This window comes from Enhydra lutris, unplaced genomic scaffold (assembly GCF_002288905.1).
Source record: "Enhydra lutris kenyoni isolate GAN:26980312 unplaced genomic scaffold, ASM228890v2 scaffoldscaffold24, whole genome shotgun sequence".
Taxonomy (NCBI): domain Eukaryota; kingdom Metazoa; phylum Chordata; class Mammalia; order Carnivora; family Mustelidae; genus Enhydra; species Enhydra lutris.
The window spans coordinates 16,181,952-16,206,215 of NW_019154108.1; the positions used below are offsets into that span (position 1 = coordinate 16,181,952).

General features: G+C 37.3%; 1 protein-coding gene across 4 annotated transcripts in view; it reads left to right on the forward strand.

Moving 5' to 3' along the window:
- The window catches only part of LOC111150650 (centrosomal protein 350), a 156,158-nt gene that overhangs the window by 71,975 nt on the left and 59,919 nt on the right, over positions 1 to 24,264 (forward strand). For all 4 annotated transcript variants that reach the window (XM_022508136.1, XM_022508137.1, XM_022508139.1 and 1 more), the window contains exons 18-25: positions 1,740 to 1,850; positions 2,296 to 2,436; positions 4,183 to 4,319; positions 5,114 to 5,236; positions 14,630 to 14,799; positions 17,781 to 17,977; positions 18,789 to 18,973; positions 19,469 to 19,556. In XM_022508136.1, the coding sequence (XP_022363844.1) occupies positions 1,740 to 1,850; positions 2,296 to 2,436; positions 4,183 to 4,319; positions 5,114 to 5,236; positions 14,630 to 14,799; positions 17,781 to 17,977; positions 18,789 to 18,973; positions 19,469 to 19,556 (1,152 nt within the window). The remainder of the gene's footprint in view (positions 1 to 1,739; positions 1,851 to 2,295; positions 2,437 to 4,182; positions 4,320 to 5,113; positions 5,237 to 14,629; positions 14,800 to 17,780; positions 17,978 to 18,788; positions 18,974 to 19,468; positions 19,557 to 24,264) is intronic.

Sequence of the window (24,264 nt, forward strand, 5' to 3'; positions counted from 1 at the left end):
AAAGCTTTTATAGTTTTGGCTTTTATATTTAAGTGTGTGAGCCATCTACTTACTTATGGAGTGTGAAGAAGGGACCAGAGTTCATCTTTTCCTCCATCTGGATTTTCATTTGTTCCGTCAACATTTTCGTAAAAAGACTTAAATTATCTTGGCCCCTTTACCAACAATTAAGTAATCACTTATATGGAGGTCTATTTCTGGACTCTGTTCTTTTACATTGATCTATATGCCTATCCTTAATGCCAGTACCATACTGTTTAACTATGTTCTTAGAGTGAGTCATGAAATCAGGGTGTAATTACTTCAGTTTTGTTTTCCTCAAGGTGGTTTTGGGTATTCTAGGTTTTTGCATTTCTCTATAGCTTTTAGAATTAGTTTGTTGGCTTCTACCAAAAAAGAGGGGGGGCCTGATTTTTTATTTTTGTTGATTTTGATATGACTGGCATTGATTCAGTCGATCAGTTTGGGGGGAGAATTTACATCTTAACAATATGGCATTTTCTAATTTACATCTTAACAATATGAGCATGATACCTTTTTCTATTTAGGTTTTTAAAAATAGTTCTCTCTGCAATGTAATTTTCAGTGTACAGATCTTATACATTTTAAAATTTATTCTTAAATATTTTATGTCTCCTGATGCGGTTGTAAATAATTTTTTCTCAATTTTGTTTTGCATTTGTTCTTCCCAAAATAACTAAAACCATTCTTCATGTGGAACTATCCCATACTTTGCAAGGAGTTGAGCATTCCTGTACCTCTCCCAATAAACAACAGTAGTGCTGTCCGGTCATCAGGACAGCAAAAACTCCCTTAACATTTCCAAGTCTTCCTGATGGAGACTGGGGAGGGACTGAAAAGAGCTTGGTTAAACATCACTGGATTGGGGTGCCTGGGTGGCTCAGTGGGTTAAAGCCTCTGCCTTCAGCTCAGGTCATGATCCCAGGGTCCTGGGATCGAGCCCCATATCGGGCTCTCTGCTCAGCAGGGTGCCTGCTCCCTCCCCCCACCCTGCCTACTTGTGATCTCTGTCTGTCAAATAAATAAATAAAATCTTAAAAAAAAAATCACTGGATTAGGGAACTGACCCCATGGCAGTGGCCATTACCTTGAAATCCAAAATAGCACTGAGATTTTCTACATTTTAGGGATACATTATAATTCTGGGCTTCCAGATTTATACAGGGCATTATATAACTTTATATACAGTCTTTCCACCTTTAGAAAACCTGTATTTAGTACAATTCCAGAAGAAATGAAAAAATATAAATTGATTGATAATGTTATATGAAATAGTGGAAAGAAAAGGTCCTGGTGAGGAGACCTTTTCTGGGGCAATATTTTCATGAAACTACTCCTGTAAAGCCAGAATAAAGGAGTCCTAAAATTCTGAGTTGCGAAGTGTTACCGTTATTTTTATACATAGGACATTTTAGTCTCTCTTATAGAGTTAGGCACTGCAGCTTTTGCTTTAAAACTAGCTTTTTTGTATGAGTTCTTAGTCCTGTGTGCCTTGGAAATTTTTTATTTTACTGCATTATTTGACACATAGTAGGTGATCATTAAATATTTTGATAACAGTTTAGGGCTATTCTATTTGCTGTCTTTCCTTGAAGTTCTAACAGGTTGCTTCAAAAAACTTTCGTTAAGAAAGAGTAGTATTTATGGGTAATATCGTCACTGTGTTAAACTGGTGTAGTATCTTAGAATTAATAGTTGATCATTTTTTTATTTTGAAGGCACAGCAGCAACGCCATGAGAGAGACTTGGCCCTTTTGAAATTGAAGGCTGAACAAGAGGCTTTGGAATGTCAGAGACAATTAGAAGAAACCCGAAACAAAGCAGCTCAGGTACTTACGTTTGCAGCATGCACTGGTTCTGTAAATCTAAATTTGTATCTTTGGAGTCACTTCAGTTTTCTTTTAATTATCTAGGAGTGAAAAAGGAAAGATATAATAATGCTTTAGTACATTATGCCATTTGGGTTAATTTCATGTCATTTGACTCTGGTAGCAATCCTGTGAGTTAAGATTTATCCCCAATTTAGAGAAGTGGGAGCTGAGGTACATAGTATTTATTGTCTAAGGAAACATCAACTCGTGAATGGTGGAGTTAAAGATTAAACTCCAGCAGTAATTTTGAGACTCTAAACTCTAGATTTCAAGACATGAAATCTACACGTTTTGTTTTATAAGGCATTTGCGCCATAAAACAATTTTAAAATTAAAGCTAATTTGGAGTGGGGAGAGACTGAGACATAACAGAAGTTCTCTTTTTACTTTCTTTTATTTTCAGGTCCATGCAGAATCCTTACAGCAGGTGGTCAAATCACAAAGGGAAGTAGCGGAGGTCCTACAGGAAGCAACTTGTAAAATAGCCACTCACCAAGCAGACACTGCTCGCCTCAACACAGACGTGGCTCGCCAAATCTGTGAAGTAAGGCCATTGAGAGACCCTTTTCTTTTAGTCAGTCTGAGTAGATTTGGTCTTTGCAGTTTCTAACATCTAGCAAATATGTACTTTTGATTAGTGACTTTCAGTGGGAGCCAAATGCTGTTGACTTGAGGCAGTAGGTTTTACATGTGAGTGATCAGAGGCAGAAAAAATGGAGAACTCTAAATGTCTGTCCTTGAGTGGGCTTTTTAAAAATATACTGATTTTATTGATGTATAATTTACAGACTATAAAATATATCCATTTTAAGTGTATTGTTTGATGAGTTTTGACAAATATATAGGTATCTAATTAGATGTAGATATCTATATCTCTATATTTCTGTCTTTTTTTATCTCTCTGTCCATCCCTATAAACACCACCGTAATTGAGAAATAGAATACAGTTGATTCTTGAACAACATGGGCTTGAACTGTGAGGGTCTGCTTATATGCAAAAATTTTTTTGACAAATACAGTACAGTACTATAAATGTAACTTTTCTTCCTTAGGATTTTCTTAATATTTTTTTTTCTCTAGCCTACTTTATTTATTTTTTAAAAGATTTTATTATTTTATTTATTTATTTGACAGAGAGAAGGAACACAGGCAGGGGGAGTGGGAAAGGGAGAAGCAGGCTTCCTGTCGAGCAGGGAGCCTGATGTGGGGCTCGATCCCAGGACCCTGGGATCATGACCTTGGAGGCAGACACCCAACTGACTGAGCCATCCAGGTGCCCCTAGCCTACTTTATTATTATAATACAGTATAAAGTACATATGATGTATAAGATATGTGTTAATCAACTGTTTATGTTATGGATAAGGCTGCTAATCAACAATAGGCTATTTAGTAGTTCAGCTTTGGGGGAATTAGAAGTTATCCACAAATTTCGACTGCTTAATGAATTGGCTCCACTAATCCCCATGTTGTTCAGAAGGCAACTGTATTTCCGTCACTACAAAGTTTCTTCATACACCTATCCGTTCTGTCCCCAGCTTTGGTCCCAGGAGACCATTTATCTGCTTTGTATGAAGATGGTTCCTTTCTACCTACAGTGATGTTAGTGTCTTGTCTTTTACTGTACCAAGAACAAAGCCAGAAATAGTTTTACTGTTGTCTGTGTACGGGATATTATAGTCCATAGTTTTAGTTTCAGTTTATATTAGCAGGTACAATTTAGGATTGTTTGTGAAATGATTTTGTTATTAATATTAAAAGACCAGGAACCTCCTGGGTTGGGTACTATGGGATTGTGCATAGACTCTTTTAAGAAAATTTTAGACAACATTAACAAAGATTTCAAACACACTTCAAGTTGTCAAGGCAGTGATTGAATGAACACCAAATGCATAATAGAGGCAGCAGTTGCAGTACTGGTGAATAGGGAAAATACCTCCCATTGTAGGTCAAAACAGATATAGGAAGTAGAAATTGAGTTGATTCTTATAGAAGATTTATTTTTGGTTTATAATGGCTTATTATATTACTTGGAGATTTTGTTTTAATTTATAGGTTGCTATAGCTAGATGAAACTGAGAAATCAGGTAGTCCATCCAACTTTTTATTTTTATAAGGAAGCTTTGTGAGACTTAAAGAATCTAAATGACTTACCCCCAGTGTTTTACCTCTTATGGCGGAATTTACTTGCTCTTAATCCAGTGATCTTTCGAAGACACTATGCTCCTTCTCAGTTTTCTGTGATTTTTTTTTTTCACATCTACTTTTGCCTTGTGTGTGTTCTTATTTAGATGGCAGAGTTGACTCGAACTCATATCTCAGATGCCATCACTGCTTCCGGAGCTCCCCTGACAACGCTATACGACCACCAACGACAGCATGCTCCAGACTTTGTGAAACAGCTGAGGACCAGAGCTGAAATGGATAGGTTAATACTCAGTCATTCAGCAACTATGCAATGAGTATCCACCATGTCCCAGGCCCTGTCGTGGGCGCTAGGAGTATAGTTATGGGCATACAGTGTGGTGGGGAAGATAGATACTGTAATCAAATATTCACTGAAGTGAATGAACACTTACACACTGAGACATGTGTTATGAGAGAAAAGAACGTACATCTCAGAGATCTAAAACAAAGGAATTTGAATAGCCTGGGGGTACAGCGCCATTAGAGAAAGGTTTCCTGGGGAAGGAAAGCTTATGGTGAGATCCACTGGATGGAAAGGAGTCAGTGATGTAAAGCAGATAAAGATTGGCAGGTCGGTACATATAAATGTAAGAGGAGAAAATGAGGGAAGAATGTGACTCGAGGCAGAGAACAAAGGGGAGAATGGTAGGAGATGATGCACGGATCAGATGACGGTAGGACATTGCAGACCTTGAGGATTTTGGAGTTTATTCTTGGAACAATGAAGAGTCAGTTTTTTAGGCAGCCTGGGTGATGTGATCATGTTTGTGTGTCTCTTTTTACATCACATTTGGACTGTCTCTAATTCATAGATTTTAAGTCCCTATTCACATTTACTGATACTTGGGGTGATTTGTGTTTATTTCTCACAGAGCAAAAGATACTCTTTTCTATGAGTGAATGCCTTTCTTAAAAACTTTGTCATAGCTATTTCATAATTTCTATTCAAGATTTTATCTCAATGTTAAATGGCATTTAAAATCCTTCTCTTATGAGAGACTTTAAATGTTTAATCAGTTTTTATTCTCTTTGCAGGAAAAGTCAATCTGTTTCAGCCTCTCAGAGTAAAGAAGGGACCCTTGATTCAAAACATCAGAAGTATTCCCCTTCATACGATAGTTATTCTGAGTCTTCAAGATACAAGAATCATGATCGAAGGTGAAAACACTTTGATTTAGTAAAGTGTGGTGAATGGCTTAGACAGTGCTTTTTCTTTTTACTTCTTAATCTCATTTCTTTAAATGAAATAGTGTCTTTCCTTCAAAGTTCTCACTTCCCTTATTTGATTAACTGATTTATAAAATAATTGTTCTATGTAGTAATGTAACTACCATTCCTAGAGAGCCTGCCTTTTACAAGCACCGTGTCAGTTTCTTTCTTTCTTTTTTTTTTTTTATTTATTTGACAGAGAGAGAGCGAACACAAGTAGGCAGAGAGGCAGGTTGTGGGCGGGGGTGGGAAGCAGGCTCCCTGCTGAGCAGAGAGCCTGATGCAGGGCTCGATCCCAGGACCCTGAGATCATGACCTGAGCTGAAGGCAGAGGCTTATCCCCCTGAGCCACCCAGGTGCCCCTCTTTTTCCTGCATTTAATATTCACAGCAACCTTCTAAGATAACCGACCTCATTTTATAGAAGGGAACAGAGGTTCATGCAGTTGCTAAGAAACTCACTCAAGGTCACTTAGATAGTAGCGTACCAAGGAATTGAACCTTGGTTTATCTGGCTCCAAGGCCTTTGTTTATTGTGCATTGCTTTGATAACATCCATATTTCTTGACATTACTGTATGTACTAATTTTTATAATTACAAAAGAGGATCGAATACTTTGTCATTGGTTCTTGCATGGTATTAACATCTGTAGTTTTCAATTATGGTTCTGTCCTTGGATTAGAAGATTTTTGAAGCCCCTTTTCCAGCATTCTTATGGTAGGATACCTACATTGTCAAAGTGAAACCTCATTTAAAAAATTAAATCATGAGACTAAAAAACATTAGTGTGGGGCATTAAGTACCTATTATATCTCTGGAACTATACGACTTTCATTTAACCTTCCTGACACACAGTTCATTGAGGCTGTCAGATGGGTCATTATAGGGGATTCCTCATAGTTTTCTCAAACCATTCCCCAATCTCTTCACTAACCACATGGTAACTAGAGTGATTTTTCTAAAATTTGCAGCCAATTTGTTACTCACCTTGTTGAAACCTTCAGTATTCCTTTAGAGCCACTCAGTACAGCATGAAAGTTCCTTTATTATTGAAGCTTTGGTCCATCTCTAGCCCTCTCTCTTGGCATTTCCCCTCTTACCCTATTCTACTAATTACAACTACTCTATTGTAATTCTCTAAAAAAAGAGCCATGCTCTCTCTCTTTTGTGCCATTACATATGATATACCTTCTCTTTTTTAAAATTTAAATTCAATTAATTAACATACAATGTACTATTTCAGATTTAGAGTTCAGTGATTCATCACTCATATAATACCCAGTGCTCATTACATCACATGCCCTCCTTAATGTCCATCACCCAGTTACCCCATCCTCCTGCCCACCTCCCCTCCAGCAACCCTTGGTTTGTTTTCTATGATTAAGAGTCTTTTAATGGTTTGTCACCTCTCTGATTTTATCTTGTTTTATTTTTCCCTCTCTTCCTCTCTGATCCTCTGTTTTGTTTCTTAAATTTCACTTATGAGTGAGATCATATGATGATTGTCTTTCTCTGATTGACTTATTTCACTTAGCATAGTACCCTCTAGTTCCATCCACGTCATTGCAAATGGCAAGATTTCTTTTTTTTTTTTTGATGGCTTGTAGTGTTCCATTGTATGTATATACCACATTTTCTTTCTTTTTTAAATTAACATGTAATGTACTGTTTGTTTCAGGAATACAGGTCTGTGAATCATCAGTCTTGCACAATTCACAGCACTCACCATAGCACATACCCTCCCCAGCGTTCCTCACCCAGCCATCTTATCCCTCCCACCCCCATCACCTCCAGCAACCCTCAGTTGCTGAGATTAAGAGTCTCTCATGGTTTGTCTCCCTCCCTCTTCCCATCTTACTTCTTTTTTCCCTTCCTTCCCCCCACAGCTCCCTGCCCTGCCTCCCAAATTCATCCTGTCAGAGAAAGCATATGATAATTGCCTTTCTCTGATTGAGTTATTTCTCACCTTCCATTCATGTCTTTGTAAATGACAAGATTTTGGTTTTTCATGGCTGCGTAGTATTCCATTGTATATATATTATACCACATCTTTATCCATCCATCCGTCAGTAGACATCTGGACTCTTTCCATAGTTTGGCTATTGTGGACGTTGTTGCTATAAACATTGGGTTGGAGATACCCCTTTGGGTCACTACATTTGTGTCTTTAGGGTAAATACCCAGTAGTGTGATTGCTGGATCATAGGGTAGCCCTATTTTCAACTTTTTCAGGACCCTCCATACTGTTTTCCAGAGTGGCTGCACCAGCTTATATTCCCACTAACAGTGTAAGATAAGAGGGTTAGGATTCCCCTTTGACCGCATTCTCGCCAACATCTGTCATTTCCTGACTTGTTGATTTTAGCCATTCTTAGTTGTACGGTTGTATCTCAGTGTGGTTTTGATTCATATTTCCCTGATGGTGAGTGATATTGAGCCTTTTTTCATGTGTCTCTTGGCCATTTGTAAGTTGTCTTTGGAGAAATGTCTGTTTATGTCTTCTGCCCATTCCTTGATTGGATTATTTGTTCTATGGGTGTTGAGTTTGATAAGTTCTTTATAGATTTTGGATACTAGCCCTTTATCTGATAAACACTTCCAAATATCTTCTCCCATTCTGTTGGTTGTCTTTTGGTTTTGTTGACTGTTTCCTTTGCTGTACAAACGATTTTTTATTTTGATGATATCCCAGTAGTTCATTTTTGCTTTTGTTTCCCTTGCCTTTGGAAACATGTCTAGCAAGAAGTTGCTGTGGCTGAGATATTGCACAGAAGTTGCTGCCTATGTTCTCCTTTAGGATTTTGACATCTCACATTTATGTCTTTCATCCATTTTGAGTCTATTTTTGTGTATAGTGTAAGGAAATGGTCAAGTTTCATTCTTCTACATGTGGCTATCCAGTTTTTCCAACACCATTTGTTGAAGAGACTGTCCTTTTCCATTGGATATTCTTTCCTACTTTTTCTAGGATTAGTTGATCATAAAGTTGAGGGTCTATTTCTGGGTTCTGTATTCTGTTTCACCGATCTATGTATCTATTTTTGTGCCAGTACCACATTGTCTTGATGATTACAGCTTTGATATAGAGCTTGAAGTCCGGCATTGTGATGCCACCAGCTTTGGCTTTCCTTTTCAACATTGCTTTGGCTATCTTTTCTGCTTCCGTACAAATTTTAGGATTATTTGTTCCAGCTCTGTGAAAAAAAAATGATGGTATTTTGATAGGGATTGCATTGATTATATAGATTGCTCTATGTAGCATAGACATTTTAAGAATATTTGTTCTTCCAATCCATGAGCATAGCAGGTTTTTCCATTTCTTTGTGTCTTCCTCAATTTCTTTCATGAGTGTTCTTTAGTTTTCTGAGTACAGATCCTTTGCCTCTTTGGTTAGATTTATTCCTAGGTATCTTGGTATTTGGTACAATTGTAAATGGGATCAACTCCTTAATTTCTCTTTCTTCTGTTTCATGGTTAGTGTATAGAAATGCAGCTGACTTCTGTGCATTGATTTTATATCCTGCCGCTTTGCTGAATTCCTGTATGAGTTTTAGCAATTTTGGGGTGGAGTCTTGGATTTTCCACATAGAGTATCATGTCATGTGCGAAGAGTAAGGGTTTGACTTCTTCTTTGCCACTTCAAATGCCTTTTATTTCTTTTGTTGTCTGATTGCTGAGTCTAGGACTTCTAGCACTGTGTTGAACAACAGTGGTGATAGTGGACATCCCTGCTGTTTTCCTGACCTTAGGGGAAAAGCTCTCAGTTTTTCCACCCTGAGAATGATATTTGCTGTGGGCTTTTCATAGATGGCTTTTATGATATTGAGGTATGTTCCTTCTGTCCCTACACTGTGAAAAGTTTCAATCAAGAAAAACTGCTATACTTTGTCAAATGCTTTTTCTGCATCTGTTGAGAGGATCATATGGTTCTTATCCCCTCCTTTTTTTTTTTAATTAATGTAGTATATCATGTTAATTGATTTGTGGATGTTGAACCACCTGTGCCACCCAGTAATAAATCCCACTTGGTTGTGGTGTGTAATCCTTTTAATGTACTTTTGGATCCTATTGGCTAGTATCTTGGTGAGAATTTTGGCATCCTCATTCATCAGGGATTTTGGTCTGTAATTCTCCTTTTTGGGGGGGGTCTTTGTCTGGTTTGGGGATCAAGGTAGTGCTGGCCTCAAAGAAAGAGTTGGGAAGTTTTCCTTCCATTTCTGTTGTTTGAATAGAAGAATAGGTATTAATTCTTCTTTAAATGTTTGGTAGAGTTCCCCTGGGAAGCCTTCAGGCCCTGGACTCTTGTTTGTTGGGAGATTTTTGATTATTGCTTCTATTTCATTGCTGGTTATGGGTCTGTTGAGGTTTTTTCTTTCTTCTTGTTTCAGTTTTGGTAGTTTATATGTCTTTAGGGATGCAGCCATTTCTTCCAGATTGCCTAATTTGTTGGCATGTAATTGCTCATAGTATGTTCTTACTTCTTAATTGTTCTTAACTGTTCTTAATTGTTTGTGTTTCTTCGGTATTGGTTGTGATCTCTCCTCTTTCATTCATGATTTTATTTATTTGAGTCCTTTCTCTTTTCTTTTTTATAAGTCTAAGGTTTTTTTCAATTTTATTAATTCTTTCAGAGAATCAGCTCCTGCTTTCATTGATCTGTTCTCCTGTTCTTTTGGTTTCTATTTCATTGGTTTCTGCTCTAATCTTTATTAATTCTCTTTTCCTGCTGGACTTAGGCTTTATTGGCTGTTCTTTCTCCAGCTCCATTAGGTGTAAGGTTAGGTTGTATATTTGAGACTTTTCTTGTTTGAGAAAGGCTTGTATTGCTATATACTTCCCTCTTAGGACCACCTTTGCTAAAAAAATTGTTCTTTAATTTCCTGGTTGACCCACTCATTCTTCTTCTTCTTTTTTTTTTAACCCATTTATTCTTTAGTAGGATGCTCTTCAGCCTCCACATGTTTGAGTTCTTTCCAAATTTCCTCTTGTGATTAAGTTCCAGTTTCAAAGCATTGTGGTCTGAAAATATGCAAAGAATGATCTCAGTCTTCTGGTACAGGTTGAGACCTGATTTGTGACCCAGTATGTGATCTTTTCTGGAGAATGTTCCATGTTTACTCAAGAAGAATGTATATTCTGTTGCTTTAGGATGGAATCCTTGGAATATTATCTGTGAAGTCCATCTGGTCCAGTGTGTCATTCAAGGCCCTTGTTTCCTTGTTGATCTTCTACTTAGATGATCTGTCCATTCCAGTGAGTGGAGTGTTAAAGTCCCCCTACTATTACTGTATTATTACTGATGTATTTCTTTTTGTTATAAATTGGTTTATATAATTGGCTGCTCCTATGTTAGAGGCATAAATATTTACAATTGTTAGATTTTCTTATTGGATAGACCCTTTAATTATAATATAGTGTCCTTATTCATCTTTTATTACAGTCTTTGGTTTAAAACTAATTTGTCTGATATAAGGATTGCTACCCTAGCTTTCTTTTGATGTCCATTAGCACGATACATGGTTTTCCAGCTCCTCACTTTCAATCTGGAGGTGTCCTTGAGTCTAAAATGAGTCTCTCATTGACACATATTGATGGGTCTTGCTTTTTTAGCCAGTCTGATACCCTCTGTCTTTTTTTTTTTTTTAATATTTTATTTATTTATTTGACAGAGAGAGAGATCACAAGTAGGCAGAGAGGCAGGCAGAGAGAGGGGGGGAAGCAGGCTTCCCGCCGAGCAGAGAGCCTGACGCGGGGCTCGATCCCAGGACCCCGAGATCATAACCCTGGCCGAAGGCAGAGGCCCAACCCACTGAGCCACCCAGGCACCTCCCCCCATGTCTTTTGATTGGAGCATTTAGCCCCTTTACAGTGTAACTATTGAAAGATACGAATTTAGTGCCATTGTCTTACCTGTAAAATCACTGTTTCTGTATATTTTCTTTGTTCCTTTCTGGTTATGTTACTTTTGGGCTCTCTCTTCACTTAAAGGATCTCCTTTAATATTTCTTTCAGGGCTGGTTTAGTGATCACAAAATCTTTAAGTTTCTGTTTGTTCTGGAAGCTTTTTATCTCTCCTTCTATTTTGAATGACAGCCTTAACGGATTAAGTATTCTTAGCTGCGTATTTTTCTCATTTAGCACCCTGAGTTTATCACGCCAGACTTTTCTGTCCTGCCAGGTCTCTGTGGATAGGGCTGCTTCCAGTCAAATACCTACCCTTGTAGGTAACGAACCTCTTGTTCTGAGCTGCTTTCAGAATTTTCTCTTTTTCTCTGAGATTTGCAAGTTTCACTATTATATGTTGAGGTGTTGACCTTTTTTATTGATTCTGAGGGGGATTCTCATGTGCCTCCTAAACTTGAATGCCTTTTTCCTTCCCTAGATTAGGGACGTTCTGTGCTCTAGTTTGCTCTGGTATACCTTTTGCCCCACTCTCTCTCTTTCCTCTTCTTCTGGAATCCCAATTATTCTGATGCTGTTTTGCTTATCACTTATGTCTCAAATTCTCCCCTTGTGATCCAATAGTTGTTTATCTCTCTTTTTCTCAGCTTCTTTATTCTCCATCATTTTGTCTTCTATATTACTATTTCTCTCTTCTGCCTAATTCATCCTAGCAGTTAGATCCTCCATTTTTTTATAAAGGTTTTATTTATTTATTTGACAGACAGATCATAAGTAGGCAGAGAGGCAGGCAGGGAGAGGAAGGGAAGCAGGCTCCCCGCTGAGCAGAGAGCCTGACGTGGGGCTCGATCCCAGGACCCTGGGATCACCACCTGAGCCAAAGGCAGAGGCTTTAACCCACTGAGCCACCCAGGCGCCTCGAGCCTCCATTTTTTATTGCATCTCATTAATAGTCTTTTCTGTTTCAACTTGATTAGATTTTAGTTCTTTTATTTCTCCAGGTAGGGATTCTCTAGTGTTCTCTATGCTCTTTTCAAGCCCAGCTCATATCTTTATAATTGTTATTCTGAACTCCAGTTCCAACGTCTTACTTATATCCATACTGATTAGGTCCCTGGAATTCAGTACTGCCTCTTGTTCTCTTTTTTGAGGTGAGTTTTTCTGTCTTATCATTCTTGCAGAAAGTGGTTGCTTTTCTGTTTGTGGACTTGTAGCTGTTCTTTTCTTAGATCTTCAGTTGAATTCGCAGGTATTCAGAATGATTTAATAGCTACCTACCTGAATTCCTGGGACCAGACAAAACTAAGGTCTCTTACTCCTTTGCCATCATGGACTTCTCTAAGATATACCTTCTTTCTAGAACTTCCCCCCTCTATTTCATTTAATTTACTTTTACTCCCCTCCACGAGTCAGTGTTACCCTTAGTCTGCTTTAGATATCCCTTCTGCGTTCTCCCATAGCACTCCATATATAACTGTTTGAGCCTTTACCACCTTCTGTCTCTTGTTACTTTACTTGTCAGTTATGGAGTACACTAGAAATTCTTTAAGGTCTTCATTTTCATCACCCCAAAAAGAAGGCCCATACCCATTAGTCATTTCTTTTGCTCTCTCTTCTCCAGCTTCTCGCAACCACTAATCTACCTTGTATATCTGTTCTCTGTGGATTTGTCTCTTTTGGACATTTCATATAAATGGCATCATACAATGTGTGGTCCTTTGTGACTGGTTCTTTGACTTAGTATAATGTTTTTAAGGTTTATCTATCACATATTAGTATATTATTCCTTTATATGGCCAAATAATATTCTCTTGTATGGATATTCCACATTTTATTTACCATCAGTTGATTGACATTGGATTGCTTCTATTTTTTTACTATTATGAATAGTGCTGCTACATACCTGTATATACAAGTTTTTGTGTGGACATACATTTTCATTTCTTTTGGGTATACACTTAGAAGAGAGATTGCTGGGTCATAAAATAACTCTGTTTAACTTTTTGGAAATAGCTGCTCCATTTCACATTCCTACTAAAAATTTAATTTTTTTTTACATCCTCACCAACATTTGTTATTGTCTCTCTTTTTTACTATAGCCATCCTAGTGAGGACCATACTATACTGCTGTCCCCAGAACTTAGCAAAATACCTAGCATGCAATAGGCAGTTTACTGCATGTTTACTGAGTGAATGATTGGCATATAATTGCTAAGTAGAGTAATTGAGCACTTTACAGAAATGATACTTGAACTGAGTCTTAAATCAGGGAGGCAGAACAGTCTTAAATAGGTAGGCAGGGAAGGAAAGGCATTTCAGAAGAGGACATAGCTTATGGAGAGGATCTTAAGACATGGCTTGTAATTGGCTCTCTCTCTTTCTGTGTATATTTAAATGAATGAATAAACTAAGGAAAGCAAAGGGGGAGGAAGGAAAACACTGACCTTATATACAACTAATGAATCGTTGAATACTGTATTGAAAACTAATGGTGTACTATATGTTGGCTAACTGAACACAATAAAAAAAAAGAAAAAAAGAAAACAAATTCACTAAGCATTTGGAAATTTGAGGCTAACTAAAGTCAGGGGAAGGCAGAACTAGTTGATACAGATTTAAGGCTCAATCTGAATGATAGTAGTTGAAATTACAGAGATGCATAAGATTGCCAAGGGACAGTATGTAGCAAAAAAGAGAATGGGACCAACAACAAAACTCTGGGAATCACCATCGTTTTAAGGAAAGCCAGGAAAATTCAAAGGACATGAAAGAAACAGAAAAACTGTTTCAGGAGGTAGAAAAGCTGGTGAGGGTAGAAAGGGGTGTAAGAAAGAAAAGTCTTTTTCTTAACATTTAATTTTTATATAATTTCAAGCTTACAAAAATATTGCAAGAATAATACAGGTTCCTAAATATTTTTTATCCACATCATACTGATATTAACATTTTACTACATTTGCTTTATAAAGCTAGTGGAGCTTTTAAAAAAGGAGGTAGAGATTAAGACCATATAATATTGCAGAAAAATTATCCATTGGATTTGGGATTTCAAGTGTAGGTTGAGTTTGAAAGAAGGATTATAGTAGAGTAGTTGGAATTAAGCTGATTGTGATTAATTGTGATGTTGATGAAAAGTAAGGAAGTTCAAACAGCCAAATAGAGGCCCCTTTTCCTTGATTTTGATTTTAAAATGAAAGGAAAAGGGGAAGTGATAGCCTGGGATTAGTGCTTGCTTTTCATGACTATTTAAGAGTGAAGCCATTCTCTTTTCTACAACAGTTTCTTCTCAGATCTCTGTCCACTTTGCATTTTATGTTTTATGTTACTTTTCATCATTTCATATCTTGATCATGAAGCACATTCCCCTTGCCAAATAAATTTACTTTGAATTTCCGAACCTTATCACTTTTTTTTGTTTGTTTCTATAATATCTATAAACAGAAGTAGTAGTGGTAGCAGCCGTCAAGAAAGCCCTTCAGTTCCATCTTCTAAGGAAAATGAGAGGAAACTTCATGGTGAAAAGATGGAGAGTTCTATTGATGAACAGGTTCAGACTGCTGTAGATGATTCTCTGCGAAGTGACAGTGTGCCGTCTCTTCCTGATGAGAAAGGTAATGTTTCTTGCATGTGTATGTATAGTTACTTATTTGGGGAGGCTTCCAGAACCCTTTGAGATATTTGTCACTGAGCTAGTTAGACCATGGTAGTGTGTGTGTGTTTATGTATTTGAATCTGATATTAAGTGTATCTAGGTGAAACTATTTCAAAGCTATAATGACTTCATGATGACAACTTCCACATAATGAGAGAAATGAAGGATACAGGAAAACAAAGAAATTATCTGTTAATTTTCTCCTACAGGATGAATTTAATCTCTGTAAAATTTTATCTTAATAATAGTGCTTGTAATTAAAATAGTGAAGACAAATTTATTGAAAGTGTCTTTGAGTCTCAGGATAGTAACCATCCGTGACTTAATGTTGTTCTCAAGCTGTTTGTCATGGTGCCTGGCTCCAATAACTGCAGATTTATCACTGTCAAGTGACTAATCTGAAAGCTATGACTTTTTGATATATTTCACTTCTTTAAACAATATAAAATTAAATTACTTGAACTTCTACTTCTGACCACAATGGAGGAACAGGACCAGATTTACCCTCCCTCCTAAAACAAATATCAGACAAAACATATGAAATAACTATTTTTAAGACATTGAACATCAGGCAGTGAATGCTGTTGATTCATGAGAGATGAAAAGCAGATGAGGTGCACTATGACTGTTCCAGCTTACTTCCTGAAGGCAGTCTCTAGGCTGTGTGCCGTGGAGCCCAGTAGTCTTCTCTCGTGGAAGAAGTGAAGTTAGGGGTCTGGAGAGCTAAGGCAACTAAAGTCCACAGGACAACCAAGAGCCAAAGAAACGACACCATTTTAAAAACCTGTATGTAGAAGAAAAGCCAACTCATCTTTTGTTTAGCAGTGACTTCTTAGAACACAACACTGGAACTACAATCTCTGAAAAAGAAAAATTGATAAGCTATGCTTGTTTAAATTAAAAAACTGCTCTGTGAAAAACACTGTTAAGAGAGTTGAAAAGAGAATCCAGAGACTGTTAGAAATATTTGTAAATCACATAAGGACTTATATCCAGAATTATAACAAGAAAATCATCAACCCTATTTAAAAATGTGCATAAGATCTGAACAGACACTTCATTAAAGGAACTATGCACATGGCAAGTAGATTTAGGAAAGGTGTTCAATATCATGTGTTAGGGAAATGAAGATTAAAATCACAATGATATACTACAACATACCTGTTAGAATGGCTAAAATCCAAAAAGCTGACAACAAAGTGGTGGCGGTAAAGATGCAGAGCAATGGGAACTTGAATTCGTTGCTGATGAGAATGCAAAATGGTACAGCTGCTTTGTAAGACATTTTCAGTGTCTTATAATAATCCATCAATCACATGCCTAGGCAAACGAATTGAAAACATAGATCCTCACAAAAGCCCATACACTAATGTTCATAGCACCATTTTTCATTATTGCTAACAACTAGAAGCAATGGATAAGCAAACTGGTTCATCTGTACAGTGGAATACTATTCAGTGATTAAAAGGAACAAGCTATTGATTCATGCAACGTAACAGATGAATTTTAAGTGAATTTTACTAAGCAAAAGAAGCAAGCTGCAAAAGGCTACATAGTGTACACAGTCAGACTCAAGATTTAGGATATATTACCCCCCACATTTTCCCATGACCCTTTGCATTCAACTGCCCTCCCTCAGGACAGCCCCAAGCATCCCCTGATGGGCTTTCTGTACTTGGACTTTCACTTTGCCTATTCGAAAATAATGTAACTGGAATCATACAGTATGTGTTTTTTTAAGTCTGATTTCTTTTATTAAACAGTGTATTCTAATTGGTAAATGAACTTTTCACAGGGGTACAGGTAAACAGTTCTTACGTATGTATTGGGGTTGAACAAATAAGTAAATTGATGTTGTTTGGTAAGAGCCAGGTTTCTCGGTGGAGAAGGATATTAGATACACAAGAAAGGAAGACTGGAATGAACCCTGTGGTGCTGGTTTAGAGTCAGTGACATCAGTCTGAATCCATCTTTGGATGGATGGATGGATACAGGAACTACTGTGTGTGTGTGTTTGTACATTGGTTAGTATACATGTATACTTCATCTAGCTCTGGCCACTGACAGAGGGAAGAAACCATGATGCTCTAGTAGTAACAAGAGTGACCCAGTGCCAGGGTGCCTGCGTGGCTCAGTCGGTTAAGTATCTGCCTTTGGCTCAGGCCATGATCCCAGGGTCCTAGGATCAAGCCCTGCATCAGGCTCCCTCCTTGGCTGAGAGCCTGCTTTTCCTTCTCCCTCTGACCCTCCACACCTTGCTCATGCTCTCTCTCTCACTCTGGTCTTTCTCTCTCAAATAAATAAATAAAATCTTAAAAAAAAAAAAAAAAAGAATAACCAGTATCCATAATTGTGGTTTCTAAATACTCTCTAATGAAAGAAATTAGATGAGAGCTCTTTGGAGAAATGACTGATTCTAGGACTGGACAGGGAAAATACAAAATGAACCTGGAATGTCTTATAGTACTGGAAGGTAAGGCTGACCAAATAAGAAAAGGATTGGAGGTGAGGAGTGTATGTCAGAGGCACACAAGAGCCATCATGTTTTAAATTACCATGGTATTGATGAATTCTAAAAAAATTTTAATATGCATTTCTTTGCTAATAATGTTAAACTTTTTTTTTTACTTTATTTTGACCATTCATATTCTCTTTGTGATGCATTTGATCATGACTATTTCTCATTTTTCTATAGGATTATTAGTTTTCTAATTGGTTTGTTAGAGCTATTTATATATAGTGTATTACACTTTTACCATGTATCTTGTACTCATATTTTTGGATAGTTCAGTGAATTTTTATTGCCATGCCTATTAATTGTTAGCCATCAATTCCCTGAATTTATTAGATTGTCCCATAACAGAGACAGCAAGGGCTATTAATGAATACTTACTGAAAACCATTACAATGATAAAATCTACTTGTTCCAAATTCTTTTAGATTCTACTTCTGTTGCAACAGAATATTCCCTGAAATTCGATGAATCTATGACAGAAGACGAAATAGAAGAAAAATCATTTCGATCTTTACTACCTTCTGAGAGTCATCGCAGGTTTAACATGGAAAAGAAGAGAGGCCATCATGATGACTCTGATGATGAAACCTCTCCAGAAAAGACAACACTGTCTTCTGCCAAGGTGTGCTTCAGTTTACTTGTGATTACTTCATAAAGAGCTGTGGATATGTTCTCTCAAAAATAGGACCATACGTTTTGTGCTTGAACTCAGGTGTCATCTACCAGAATGATTTTCCTAAGATAGCAATTTTATAGCTATACTAATTTTTGCTATAGAATCTGGCTTTGCTTCCTTTACAAAGTACAACATAGACTTACTCCTTGGAGTAATGGAGAAGGCCTTTCAGGATTAGAGCCAGTGTTATGTCTCTAATGTTTCATTTGCTTCACTCTTACATTTTATTCCATTTTAAAAGTCCATATCACCTTGCTAAATTGTTAGCCTTCTGGACAACAGGGACAGTTCTTACCCAACTTTATACCCCTGGGACAATACCTGGCTTATGTAGTTGTTTGTTAAAACTTCATTGGCTGAATAAATTAGCTGATGAGTGTTACTCCCTCTCGTGCCTTTTTTGAAGTGAGTTCTCTGACATGGTCAGCATCCTTTTTTTATACATATATTTTATAAGTACATGCCTCTTTTTTTTTTTTTTTTTAAAGATTTTATTTATTTATTTGAAACAGAGAGAAAGAGATCACAAGTATGCAGAGAGGCAGGCATAGAGAGAGAGAGGAGAAAGCAGGCTCCCCGCTGAGCAGAGAGCCCGATGCGGGCCTCGATCCCAGGACCCTGAGATCATGACCTGAGCCGAAGGCAGAGGCTTAACCCACTGAGCCACCCAGGCGCCCACATGCCTCTTTTAACAAAATTAATTTTAAGTTCCAAAGGCTTAGGTAATGATAAACTTGAAATACAATCTCCACTTTAGGAGCTGAGCATGCCATTCTCAGGAGGACAAGATAGTTTTTCTAAATTTACTATGGAGATGGTTCGACAGTATATGAAAGAAGAGGAAATGAGGGCGGCTCACCAGTCTTCACTCTTGCGTCTCCGTGAGAAGGCCTTGAAGGAGAAAACTAAGGCTGAATTAGCCTGGCTAGAGCATCAGAAAAAGTAAGTTGTTTCAGTGAACATAGTTTTCGCTTTCCAATTTCTTCTTCTATCCAAGGAAATGCTTTGTCTTTAAATCTGTTTTTGTTTCTTCATTTAATTTAATTTGACCAATCCCGTTTCTTTTTTTTTTTTTTCACCAGTCCAGTTTCTTAACCTAGAAATATGGCAGTCGTCTTTGAATCCTGTTGCTGTTCAGACCTCCTTCTCATAACATTCTCTTTGCATTTCTTTTTTATCACCTGACTCTCATATTACTATTTATACTTAATTCCTTTACCGTGTTGTAAATTTCTCAAAGCAATTGTATCTTCAAAGGACACAGTCTAGAGTTTGCATATATTATATGTGCAATAAAATATTTGATGGGGTAGGCTTTGCTGCATGTTTTCCATGTTTGAAAATGTTAAATTGTTTCAGAGACTTTTCAGTGGTAGAGAATTCTTGACATTATAATAGAAATTTAATCAACTCTGTCTCAATGTGAAATATTTGCAGACATCTACGAGACAAAGGAGAAGATGATAAAATGCCCCCACTTCGGAAGAAACAGCGTGGTTTGCTTTTAAGGTTGCAGCAAGAGAAGGTATGTTAGAAGAAAAACAGTCTTTAAGAGAATTTCTCCTAAGGCAAGTTAGATGGTGGAATCTATTATTTTGCCTGACCTCTTTTTCTTATTATCACCTTAAGTGTGATTTATGTGATATTTGCCACTGTCTTTGCCTATACTACAGTAGTTACAGAGATTGCTTTCTTGGTAGTCTGCTATATTTCTAATTTGTGTCACTACTAACTTAATATAATGTAGAGTTGAACCTGCCTTCCTTTGTTAAATAGTGTGAAATGCATATTTAAAAACTAAGTTATTTGTAAATGAGTCTCTTTGGATTAATTTTTTAGTCAGTATTTTTCCCAAATAGATTTTTAGGACATACTCATTACAAATTGATGAATATTTTGGCTGAGTGAACTCAAACACCTCAGGTTGGAATCTGGGAGAGGTAACATGGTTTAGTGGTTAAGAATTCAAGCTCCAGAATCAGATTGCCAGGGTTAAAATCCTAAATCTACCAATTATTATTTTCATAATCTTGGACAAGTTACCTGATTTCTCTGTGCCTCAGTTTCTCTCTAAACCAAGGATAATAATGATAACATACTTTGTCGGATCTTTGGAAAGAATAAATTAGTTAATACATATAATAAATTTACAGTAGATTTTGGCACGGTGGTAAATGCTCAATGAATGTTAGCTGTTATCTAAATTCTAGCTTTGTCACTTACAGCTGTGTAATATAATGGTCAAGTTTAAGTAACTCTCTGAGACTTAATTTCCTCACCTGTAGGAGTAAGATAATACTTCATATGGTGGTTATGAGGATTAAAATGAGGTAACGTGTAAAATGTTTTCACAGTGCCTAGTAAGTATTCAGTGGATTCTAGTTTTCTTTTCCTTTATTGATCTCATGCAAGCTACTGACCCTATGTTGGATGATCTGTGGGAATATAATCATTTAAGTTATAGATTGGATTATTGCTCAAGTAGTTTTGTTTTGTTTTAATATACGTTCACCCCAAGGAAACATCACTGATTGTATGAACTTTAAAAATTTGGAATTTTGGGGGCACCTGGGTGGTTCAGTTGATCAAACATCTGACTCTCGATTTTGGCTCAGTTCATGATCTCAGGGATGTGAGATCCAGCCCCGCATTTGGCTCCACTCAACGTGCAGTGCAGAGTTTGCTCGTGATTCTCTCCCTTGACCTCTGCCCTTCCCTCTCCTCTCTCACTCTCTCATAATAATTTTTAAAAAATAAAATAGAAATTTGGAATTTTTTCAAAGAAGTTGTATCTTTTTTATCCAGGAAAATTGGTTTCAAAATAACTTAAAAATTTCTTAGTTAAAATAAGTAACTTTTTACATTACAATAGCTTTCTGTTTGTAAAGTAGACTAAAAGCTAGATTTACCAGTATTTTCTCTCATTCTGTGTGGTTGTGTTTTCACTTTCTTATTTATTTATTTATTTAAAGAGAGAGTGAGCAAAGAGGGGCTGGTGAGGGGATGGGAGTGGAGAGGGGAGGTAGAATCTTAAACAGGCTCTGTGTCAGTTGTGGAGCCCAATATGGGGCTTGATCTCATGATCTTGATATCATGACCTGAGCCAAAATTAAGAGTCCCATGCTTACCTCACAGAGCCACCCAGGCACCCCATGTTTTCACTTTTCTTGATAATGTGCTTTGAAGAACAAACCTTTGGATTTTGATGAATCTATTTTACTGCATGACTGCTGATAGCCCATTTAGTTTTTGTTATTTTGAAAGTTTACTTGTTTTACCTTCATTTTTGAAAGATTTTTTAAAAAGATTTTATTTATGTATTAGAGAGACCACAAGTAGAGAGGCAGGCAGAGAGAGAGGGGGAAGCAGGCTCCCTGCTGAGCAGAGAGCTCTATACAGGGCTCGATCCCAGGACCCTGAGATCATGACCTGACCTGAAGGCAGAGGCTTAACCAGCTAAGCCACCCAGGTGTCCCTTGAAAGATATTTTTATTAGGCATAGAATTATTTTCTTTCAGCATTTTAAAAGATATTTTCTATTGTCTACTAGTTTCCAGTGTTTTTATGGAGAGGTCAGTTGTCTTAATTTTTTGAAGGCTGTTTTATGATTTTTAAAAATTTGTAGATTTTTTTCAGATGTGCTTAGGTGTGATTTCTTTTCCTACTCATACTGTTAGGATTTACTAAGCATCTTGAATTTGTTGTTTGTTGTATTTAAGTTTTTGAAAATAATCTTTTCATGTGTTTTGCCTCACTCTCTCTCTGCTTTTCTTCAGAAACTCCAAGTAGAGATATGTTAGACCTTCTGACCATTTACTGTATTTCTCTTCTGCTCTGTTTTGGTTTTATATCACTCTCTAGAAACAAACAAACAAAACCCCCGCATGCTCTCAATTTAGAGAGTTTCTGTTGATCTGTTTTCAAATTCATTAGTTGTATATTCTGCTCTGTCATGTGTCTTGTTAGTCATCCAATGAGTTCTTAATGTGTTTTTCTTTTGTTCTATAATATCTCTTTTCTTCTTTTTGATAGCTTTTTAAAAGATTTTATTTTTAGAGAGTGCAAGAGTTGGGGGGAGGGGCAGAGGGAGACGAAGAGAGAGAATCTTGAGCAGACTGCACTGAGCGTGGAGCCCAATGCAGAGCTTGATCTCAGGATCTGACCTGAGCCAAAACCAAGTGTCTGCACAGTTAACTGACTGAGCCACCTAGGCACTCCATCTTTTTTATAGATTTTAATTCTCTGTTTACCTTTTCTTCAGTATTTCTGTTCTGGTGTTTTGTTTTTGTTTTTTTTTTTAGATTTTTATTTATTTATTTGACAGAAAGAGATCACAAGCAGGCAGAGAGGCAGGCAGAGAGAGAGGGGGAAGCAGGCTCCATGCTGAGCAGAGAGTCTGATGTGGGGCTCAATCCCAGGACCCTGGGTTCATGACCTGAGCCAAAGGCAGAGGCTTTAATCCACTGAGCCACCCACATGCCCCTCTGTTTTTTCCCATATTTTTGATCACATTATTCATAGTCATTTCAGCTTTCTTGTCTGGTAACTAGATATTTGGACATCTGTGTGTTTGCTCCTATTTTCTGTTATCATATGATTCTTTTTCTTTGCATGTCTAATAGTTTTTTTCTTCATTTTTTAAATTTAAATTCTAGTTAGTAGCATCCAGTGCAGTATTGGTTTCAGGAGGAAAGTGATTCATCACTTACGTATAACAACACCCAATGCTCAGCACAAGTACCCTTTTCATAGCTATCACCCATCTAGCCCGCCCCCACCCACCTCCCTCCATCAGCCCTCAGTTTGTTCTCTATTATTAAGAATCTCTTAAGAGTGGGCGCCTGGGTGGCTCAATGGGTTAAAACCTCTGTCTTTGGCTCAGGTCATAATCCCAGGGTCCTGGGATTGAGCCCCACATCAGACTCTCTGCTCATCATGGAGCCTGCTTCCCCTCTCTCTCTCTGCCTGCCTCTCTACCTGTTTGTGATCTCTGTCAAATAAATAAATAAAATCTTTTAAAAAAGAAAAAAGAATCTCTTAAGAGTAATTTTTTATTAAATGCTGGCTACTGTATAAATAACTGCAGAGGCTCCAGATGATGTTATCTCCCCCCAGAGAGAACTTGTTTTTTCTTCTGCTGTGCTGTTAAGAGTGCTCAGCGGTTCACTTAAATCCATTAAGGAACTAAGCTGGATTAGTATTGGGTTGCAGAGTTGGTAGGCCTCAGTCTCCTCCTGCTTCTCATCAACCCTAGGTTGTAATCTTCCAGGAATTTCAGTTGAAAGCCAGGTAAACCAGCATGAAAGACTGTGGGGATATCTCCTTTGCTGCTGAGAGGTTTCTGGTATGTAGCTCCTTAGCCTTCTGTCTGTGCTGCTTAAGAACAGGCAAATGGTTTGAAGGGGAGACTGAGTTGGAAGCCTTTTAAGTCTCCAGTTTTGTCACCTAAGGTCTGTGTACCTGTAGGAGTGGTGACTGGTGTAACCACTTTGGAGCAGTTTGACTGTATCTAGTCATGTTGACAACACATACAGTCTGAGTCCGCAGTTCTGTGTCTTTGTATATAGTTGAGAAGTTCTCACACATACACAGGGGAAAATGGAAACAGCTTAATCCTTTCATTAAGAGAATAGATAAAACAAAGCATATTCCTGCAAGCAAGTACAACACTGCAGGAAATGAATGCATTACATATCAGCACTGTTGAACAGAGATTTCTGAAATTTTTAACATTCTGTATTTTTGCTCTCCAATACAGTAGTTACGAGCCGCATATAGTTTTTGATACTTAAAACATGGCTAGTGCAACTGAGAAACTGAAATTTTAATTTTACTTTTAATTTAAATGGCTATGGAACTGTGACTATCGTGTTGAATAGTTACAGCAGTAGATCTTTATCAAAAATTGTAATACTGGTTTTTGTAGAAAAGCAAGATGCAGGGGCGCCTGGGTGGCTCAGTGGGTTAGGCCTCTGCCTTCAGCTCAGGTCATGATCCCAGGGTCCTGTCTCTCTCTGCCTGCTTGTGATCTCTGTCTGTCAAATAAATAAATAAATTCTTTAAAAAAAAAAAAAAGAAGAAAAGCAAGATGCAAAAGAATATGTACAGTATGCTACCATTCTCATAAATTATTTTTAAAGATTTATTTCTTTATTTTAGAGAGACAGTGAATGAGCATGTGAGCTGAGGAGGGGACAGGAGTAAGGATAGAGAGAGAGAGAATCCTCAAGGAG